The 9245-nt window shown below is 39.2% G+C and overlaps 1 protein-coding gene across 1 annotated transcript; it reads left to right on the top strand.

Moving 5' to 3' along the window:
- Positions 1–224: 224 nt before the first annotated feature.
- Positions 225–6832, top strand: litafd (LITAF domain containing). The gene is made up of 5 exons (XM_028041556.1): positions 225–353; positions 3828–3868; positions 4384–4479; positions 4601–4805; positions 5727–6832. The coding sequence occupies exons 2-5, from the start codon at positions 3832–3834 to the stop codon at positions 5842–5844; spliced, it is 456 nt and encodes a 151-aa protein (XP_027897357.1). The 5' UTR covers positions 225–353; positions 3828–3831; the 3' UTR covers positions 5845–6832.
- The last annotated feature ends 2413 nt before the right edge of the window (positions 6833–9245 follow it).

Below are 9245 nucleotides of genomic sequence, written 5' to 3'. Positions count from 1 at the left end.
CCATCGGAGAGAAAAACAGGTTATTCCCACACGAAGAAAGTAACAAATGTATGCACTCGCTCAATAATCCTTTAATAATCAGACATCCAGCTGGTCATAAAAAATAAAAAAAAACTAAGACCAGTACAGGCTGTTCCATCAAAACTACAGAGTGAGTCACTCGTGCTTCTTGTTCTTTGTTGTGGCGAGGGCGGCGCTGAGGGCGGGTTGGAGGTGAGGCTCATAGAGGTAGAGGTGAGACAAGCTATCAGCTCAGCTTCAATCCTCAGAAGTCACCATCCGCAGGAGGAGCTCACACACACCTACCTACACACACCTACCTGTCTGCAAACTCACTGCAACACAACGCCAAGGTAAGACTGTAAGAATATTTGCACTTTATTCCTAATTAATTCTTTTTTCCTAATTTAATTGCTATAAAGTTTAGGAAGTCACATACATATATACATATTTTTTATCACTACTGCCGGATTTTGGATATTGTGATAAATAACCTTCAGATTTTTGATTTTTCTGCCATATGAAGCTCTCAAGAAAATCTAAGGTTTTTGCATTTTTGATTTTCTTTATTGAGATATTTAATTGTAGCAATTTGTCATATGCAATTTGTTTGGTTTGATCATTGGCTCTCTTTCAATACAACAGAATGGAAAAACAAAAAAAACAAAAAAAAAACGACAATATCACCAAAGTTTAATATTTAAACACTAAAACTTAAAGTGTAAAAATATATTAACAACTTTGCTGAGCATATTTAAAACTATTACCAAAACTGTTCAATAGAATCAGACAAAGTTGGCGTAGCTATAGTTTCCCACCCATAAGGTCAGATTTTAAGTTTGTTTCATTATTTTGTTGTAAAGCGATATAAAATTGACCCGCCCAAGAAAAAAGCATCTGGTGACATCACAAAAGGCACAGGGCGCCACCAAGTGGTTATGAACCATATGAAACTCAAGTGCAGGATGTCTATGAAGCTTGTCTGGAAGTTCCTCATGTGGTTTAGTCTTTACTGATGCCAGCTGATCAGCTTGATTCTTGCAGCTCTTGTGATGTCATTAACCCAAATAGACCAAAAGTAGAGTTAGACGGTTTATTTTGGTTTTAGGACGGAAGTCAAAAGCCTTGCGTTTCACACTTTATTATCCATCTGTGTTATTCTGGACATAGTACATATATTAGTGTAAAAAATTAACTATTTCATAGTAACTTTAATTTTTACAAGATGGGTAAAGATCACAGGCAGCGACAGAGGCACTGACTGGAAGTTCGATTTTATTCACTATTCAATGCTGTTGTTTGCTGTGTTGTAATTTTGTGAAGCACCCTACATCTTGTGAAAACTTCAAGGTACACACGTTTTTAAGTTTTAACAAAGGGCAGGAGCAATAAGAGAGTCGGTCTTTGTTTATGGAGGCATTTGAGATGCTTTCTTTGGCCCAAACGCAAATTTTGATCAGACAGATACTGCCGGGATGAGAGGTGAACTGGGGAACTTACTGTTTCACTTGTCTCCAGTTTCATCAGATGATGAATGCAATCCAAATGCATTTACAAGCACCGTCACATTCAGGTTGGACTAGCAAGGGTGCCACATACTGAACAGTAAGAGGCCACACCTGATACGGTCTGTGGGATTACCACGAGAAACAGGACCGTTCACAATCACAAAGGCAGAGTTAAGAATTTATCTCCTGGCCAAACTTCTCGTCTGGTAATCACCTAAAAACCTGCTTGGCGAGAATTTGTTTGTTTTCTATCTATCTATCTTTTTTTTTTTTGGCAAAACTCAGGGCCATAGCTGGACCTGCAAAACTCACAATGCACTTATTTCACACTCTTAGCGGCAATACCAGCAAATTTATCACACAATGGATTGTTTTACTCTTTAATTTTCTCCGATGGTGGCTTGAAAGCATCAAAGCAATGTGGTTAACTAGACTTTCTGAATGCCACACCTCACCGTTATCTCCACGACCTGTCGGATTTCCCGCTTGTGTCGACAAGCGGCCTTTCTAGAAGGAAAAACACGAGTCTGAAACTGATTGAAATATCTTCAACTGTTTTACTTGAAAAACCAGAAACCGGTGCCAAGCGTGAAGGTGACGAGGGAGCCGGTTACCTGGCCTCATGCCTTCGCAGTCGGCATGCGTTCTGATGAACGAGCGCACTGAAGTTACAGCGTCAAAATCTTAAGCACATGCAAGTGGACCAGACAAATCAAGACCTATTTCTCAGAGATCTAACTGTGCACCCTGAGTAGAAACGTACAGTGAAAGCATCGGGGGTTTGTCATCGCTAAGTTTGAATGACACACCCTGACTTAGTCTGACTCAGAGAGAAGCATGCTGCTCTGTAGCATTCCTCTGCTGGTTAAAGGGTGTATGCAGGCAATGTGCGTGACACACTGAGATCTTTTGCCAACCCACACCAGAGTAAACAATTGTTTTGATGCTTTTAAGTCAGGGTTGAAGTTGGAGCTCATTAAAAAATATCATGTAATTTATTCTTGAACAAGATAGCTTGCTATTTTTTAGAGACCAGATAAGGGTGCTTTTACCCTCGTTTGCAAGCACCAGTATTACCAGCAAAAACCCACAAAACCCAATAGACACTGCAAAAACTTTTCATATATTGATGGTATTTTATATGCTGGAATGCATTTTTCTGAAATATTCAGGGAGAGAGACTTCAAAAATTAAATTACGATTGGATTGTTTTTACAGTCATTTGTTTGAATTTGAAAGCAAAAGAAATATATTTTATTTGGGGCACCTGTGCCACCCCTGGTGGAATGGCGCCCTGAGTGGGGAGCCATACTGCCTGTATTAAAGACTACCACTACTTCCCACTAAGTGCTTTGCACATCATCAAAACATTTTGTGCATTTGAACAAATGCACAAAATGTTTGAGAGTAAATGGCAAATTACAACACTAACATCACACTTAAGTCTAGCTTAAAGTTGATATAATAGAAAATTTAATAATTTACGGCATGTTTCTGTACAGGTTCTGAAAGTTAAAAGGTTCAACAACCAACTTAAAAGAAAAACATCTCTCCCATAAAAGAAACTGAATCAAAACCATGTAAAACCTACTTTCATACTTTACTAACTGTTTAATAACTTCAGATTGTTTTTCCATTCCACCATTTAGCCCCAATTCCACTGGCCAATCGGATCTGGTCATGAGGAGTACAGGACAGAACTGGGATATACAGTAAAGGGGAGATGAGCAAAGCATATTTCAAAACATTATGAAGCTCAAAAGAGATGTATTTCAACATACAGTGGGGAAAAATGTGTGTTTTAATGTTAATCTATTAAATCTATTTCAGTTGCTTTCAAATAAATTATTAAAAGGGTCTTTAGATACTTGTGCACTGTGTTTCTGCTCTGAAATAATTGTTGAATCATATGTAACAATTAGTAGGCATAGATGTTTTGGGGTTTTTTTTTAAAATCTTTTTGTGGCTCCAGCGGTTTTTATTTATTAGTCTCTGGTCGAAGACATGCAGCAAACAGCCATGACCTTGTTCCAAAAGAAAGCGAAGAGAGTTTCAGTCAGTGGCCGCACCTGAAACCTGAAGGCCCAGACACACCCAGGCGTTTCCTGGGGATGCAGACATAATGGATGCACACAATGCAGAGCCAATACTGGCCCGGGACAGTGTAGTGGATGACAGATGTTTTCAACGAAGAGCAGAAAAATGGTTGTCAGCGGAGTTTGGCTCCCCCTGGTGGCGGTATTGATGCTGTATCTCTTGATTTTGACCCTGACATCAGAAGACCTTCATATTCATTTCCTGTATTTTCTTTCTGTGTAGCAACATGAGCGCAAGGGAACCTCCACCCTACCTCAACCAAGGTACGTTAAACACACACATCCTCGTGGACATTGCCTTGCAAAACTTCATCCACCGTTTCGCTTTTTCCACATTGTTACAATCAAAAACTTTGGATGTAGGATTACCATAATTGTGAAGTGAAAGAAAAATGATTTTCCTTAGCCTCATTTACTCCAATACTCCTAACTAAAATCCAGTGCAATATGTTGAAATGACAAAAGTCATTTAGCTAGTGGATAGTTCACCTGTATGTATTTCTTACTTTATGTGCGTTCCCACAATGCTGTGGGAATCCTTTTATTGAGAAGGCATGGCGAAGGGATAGTCAATGAAAGGATGAATTCAAGTAAATGCAGTTGGCAATGGCCTAGTCAAAATCCAAACCTTGGCAATGACCTTTTCTCACATAATGACTGGTGGCAATGTGACAAAGGGTAAAATGGTTATTTATGGTTATTTTTGCAAGCGCATCAAGAGCGTCTTACTGGTCGTTAATTCCCTCCTTTTTTTCTCTCCTTTGTGTTTGTTTAAGCAGATACTCAGGGGACAGGAGTGAAGGTTTACCACGTCCACACTCCGTTCACCCCTCCTGACCAAGAGCAGGTCGGCTCTTCCTCTGTGGCCAGACCAGGTACGGCGCCACTCAAATAAACACAGAAAGACATCAGTTCCTTTGTTTTGTTCCTTTTTTTTTAAACCAGAAACTTGAGCATCAGAGTGATCCTCTAACCTGGTTCCCTTTTCCCCTTCAGTGTACACCAGTGGAGGGGGAGGCACCGGCGGAGGGGGGACCGGCAATGAGCAAGACAAAAAGAAGTTTGTGAGCTACGATGTAGGTCTGGGTCGTAGCCCTGGCATGACGACCTGCACGTCCTGCCAGCAGCAGGTCATGACCAACGTCCATTACAAAGCAGGGACGTACGCCTGGCTCATGTGCATACTCTTCATCTGCTGTGGGTGAGTGTCTGGATTAAGCCACTCGCTCCACAAGGCTCCAAAAAAAAAGAAAGAAAGAAAGGAAAACAGATTTGTGATTTATATTTAGTGAAACATAACTAACCGCTTGACTTTGCCTTCAAGGAGAGCAGCTTTCTTGTGATATTTTAGAATGGTCTTTAATAATAATAATAAAAATAAAAAGCTCTCGAGGCTTATTGAAGCCCTTTCAAACTGTTTTTCAAGGATTTTGAATACTTTCAGCTTCCATATCCAAGTAGAACAGCGGAAAAGCTGGGAGGTCGTTTATTATTTACTGTGCAGCACATGAAATATTGCTATCATGTATTTCATGTTGTTCAAAAATGTGAATTCATTTGCTTCCTATTTAAATGCATGCATATTCTAAATAATCACATATATTAAACACACTATTGGTTTTTCTTTTGTTCATTTATTAATAGCTAACCCCAGCCTTATGCACATGTTTTAATATGAAATTAGAAAATAAGAGTATTATTTCTTAATTGATTTTTCATTTTTAAAAATATATTATTTTGATTTTATTATGATTTGCATTTTATGTATGTATAAATGCTAAGAAATGTGAAAAATATATATTAGATATTAGTTATTTAAAGCTAATATTCATTCACTATTAATTTATTAATTATTACATCTTAATCACTGATTTTTGACTGTTTTCATATAGACCTGCCTTTGAACGACAAAAAAATATCTTGAACTCTTCAAAATATATTTTAAATAAAAGAACAAATTTAATATTTAATCTGATAAAAACACATTGAAGTTCGTTATTAAAAGGTGACAAAACCTGGAGAGAGAAAAAATCAAGAAAAGTTCATACTTTTGCGACAGGCAGGGTGAATCTCGAATGTGCCGGTATGAAACTCAGCCTGTTTGTTGTTTTGTTTTTTGCAGATTGTTCCTGTGCTGCTGCTTGATTCCGTTCTTCCTCGACAGCTTCAAGGACGCGTACCACACCTGCCCCCGCTGCGAAAGAGTCCTGCACGTAGAGAAGAAGGAGTGCTGTAAATGATGCACAGCTGGGAGAGATTAACCCGTAGAAATAATCAGCGCCATCTTGTCACCTTTGTCTGCCTCTGGATTCCCCTGAGACCCGGAGAAGCAAACCGAGCGGTGTTTTTTTTTTGTTTGTTTTGTTTTTCTCTCATATTGGGACATTGACTTGCTTACCGGTATTTCTATGGACAAACCGCCGATTTTTAATCGAGGCAAAAATGAAAAAAAAAAAAAAAAAAAAAAATCAGACATTAAACAAACTTCTACAATGCTTCAAAAAATATTAGCAAATATACAGAAAATGATTGTATTGTCAGATATTTAAACAGTTGATAAAAACCTCCGGTAGGTTTACCATTCCCTACATACTTTTTTTTTTTTTTTTACAGATCTGTTGTATTTTTCAATAATCTTTTTTTTTTGTTTGTTTGTTTTTTTGAAATTATGCTGGTAAAATGAAGAATTGTTTACAGATCTCGTGTTTCAAAATGCTGTTTGAAATCTAAACCAATCATCTCGCCACTCGGAGGGACTTTTAAACAATTAAAATAATAAAACAAATCAACACACTAAAGAAGCCTTACAGGGTAGAGGCGAGAATAGCTGCTGGAGAAGAGTGATTACACAATAACTTTGTGTTGGCATGTTTTGTTGAAGGATTCTGCCTATGAGACTCTGCTATGAATTAACCTGTATATGAAGGTGTTAGTCAGGAAAAGTACACTTTTTTAAATCACTGTGTGAAGAGCAGTTCACACACCACACCATCGTTTTGATTTATACCTCCAAACAGAATAGCCAAATCAAATGATGTATTTAAGTATAATATATCTATATGTGTAACCTTCTGTCTCTAAATAAAAAAAACTAGCTGCTTAACGATACACTAATATGCTAAATCTCAGATTCATTTCTGGGTGAAACTGATGATGCTTGGATCTCCGTTATTCACTATATCTGCTGGAAAATGTTGCACTCCAATAAAAAGTATAATATATAGATCAGATGGCTTGTCGTTTTTCTGAATGTAAAAACATACTTTTTAAAAATTGATTTGTGTAAAATGCTTATTGCATGAACTCTACCCTCAGTTAAGGAGGCTGTTTAGACTTTTTATAAGCAAGGAAACTGAACCTCCACAGCTGGAAGCAGATATTTATGTATGCTGTATAAAAATACACCTAACTGTTTTATTCTTATGTCTGACATTACAGAGAATTTGTTGAGGATTCACAGCGCTTCACTTTTTCCACCTTTTATGTTACGGCCTTATTCCAAATTGTGTTGCCAATTAATGTCTTTCTTTAAAATTCTACACACAAATACTGAATACTAAGAAAAAGGTTCTGAGTGTTTGTAAATGTATTCCATCCATCCATCCATCCATCCATCCATCCAAGTATTCACAGCTCAAAATTGAGATGTTTCTACAATTTAAATGGAGTCCACACTTGTAGTGAAATGTAGTTGATTGGAGGTGATTTGGAAAGGCACATACCTGTGTATACAGGGTCCCACGGTTGACTGTCCAGGTCAGAGGTCAAAACCAAGAGTGAAATCAAAGGAATTGTCTGTAGTCCTCTGAAACAGGATTGTCTTGAGGCACAAATCTGTGAAAGGACCCAGAAACATTTCTACTGCTTTAGAGGTCGGCGACGATGAGCTCAATGGCCTCCATATTTGGTAAATGTAAAAGAAGTTTGGAACCAGCAAGACTCTTCCTAGAGCTGGCCGGTCATCTGAACTGAGCGACTGCAGGAGAAAGACCTTAGTCAGGGAGGTGACGAAGTACTGAATGATCATTCTGTCAGAGCTCCAGCATTCCTGTGTGGAGAGAGGAGAGCCTTCTAGACGGGCAACCATTTCTACAGCAATCCATTGATCAGGCCAGTGTGATTAGTGGCCAGACCCCTCAATGAAAGACACACGGCAACCCAGCCCATCTAGAGTTTGTCAAATGGCAGATGAAGGACTGTAGCAAGATTCTCTGGTCTGATGAGACAAAAATTGATCTCTGAGTGAATGCCAGGCCAATACCATCCCTACAGTGAAGCATGGTGACTACCAGGAACTAGCAGACTAGTCAGGATAGAAGAAAAGTGTACCAAGAAGTGCCGGATGAAACGCTGCTCCAGAGTATCTTGACCTGAGATTGGGGCGACCCAAAGCACATGGGCAAGATCTCAAAGCAGTGGCTTCCGAACCACTGTGAGTGTCCGGCAGAGGCCATGCCTGATTTCTTAATTTTTCCCCCAAATATCACACAAAGAAGCAGCGTGTTTGAGCTGTTGCCACAGGTGTACCTCAATATCTCTCAACCTGTAGGTGACCTGTAATCAGAAGCTTACAGAACCATGCAATAATCATCTGGGTTGTTCCAAATTGTTTAAAGACTAGTGAATGGAAGTCTCTTTGCACCAATCCACCAGTAGTTTAAGGCTGTGAAGGCATGACAATAGCAGCCGGTGAGGACAGACACAGCTGGATGAATGTATATTAGAGCAGGGATAATGGAGCAACTATTAAAGTAGCTCTCAAGAAACTGGCCAAAAGAAGCAGTAGGATCAATTACATGCCTCTCCAAGAGAACATCTTTACTCAGTGCTTTCTGCAAAACTTCACAGTCAGTGACTAGAGAAGGTCTATGAATATTGGTTTAAGACAGAGGTGCTCAGGTCCAGTCCTCGAGAGCTACCATCCTGCAACCTTCAGATACTTCCCTGCTCCAATACACCTGAATCAAATTAATGGCTTGTTACTAGGCCTGTTCAGAGCTGAATGACTGCTGGTGAGGAAATTCAACCATTTGATCCCGGTCTGCTGGAGTAAGGATGCATCTAAAAGTTGAAGAGATGGTAGCTCTTGAGGACTGGACTTAAGCACCCCTGGTTTAAAATATGCCACAGATTCTTTGCAGGATATCTGACTAAACTTTGAGCTAGTCTAAGACATGATCATAATTTAATCTAAGGAAGATGAAAATCCACCTCATTTTAAGAGAAAGGCATCAGACCTCTAACACGTTTTCTTCCCAGATTGGCCTGTATTTAGCACCACCTATCGTCACCTTTCTCTGCTTGAGGAAAGCATCAAACACAGGCTGATGTCAGCACTACCGCAATTCGCTCTAAGGATGTTGAGTTTTATTTCCCTGGTGTTGCCTACAAGGCTCAGAGCAATGGCTCTCTTCTTGTTACCCTTCCATTAAGCCCAGATTTGGGTGATTGACAAAGATCTAAACTTTGAATGTCTCCAAAGTAATCCTGAGGATCTTAGCTGCTTAGATGAACGGTCATGCCTCAGTGGGATTACAGTCGATAAAACAGTTCTTTAAGTTGTTCAAAGCTTTGGATCTCATCCTGTAGGCTACCCCTGCTTTAGATGTCATCCCAACCTGATCTTTCTCATGCGTTCCTT

Source organism: Xiphophorus couchianus, chromosome 16 (assembly GCF_001444195.1).
Source record: "Xiphophorus couchianus chromosome 16, X_couchianus-1.0, whole genome shotgun sequence".
Taxonomy (NCBI): Eukaryota; Metazoa; Chordata; class Actinopteri; order Cyprinodontiformes; family Poeciliidae; genus Xiphophorus; species Xiphophorus couchianus.
Note: the sequence above shows the minus strand (reverse complement) of the source record. Positions and strands in the feature narration are given on the sequence as shown.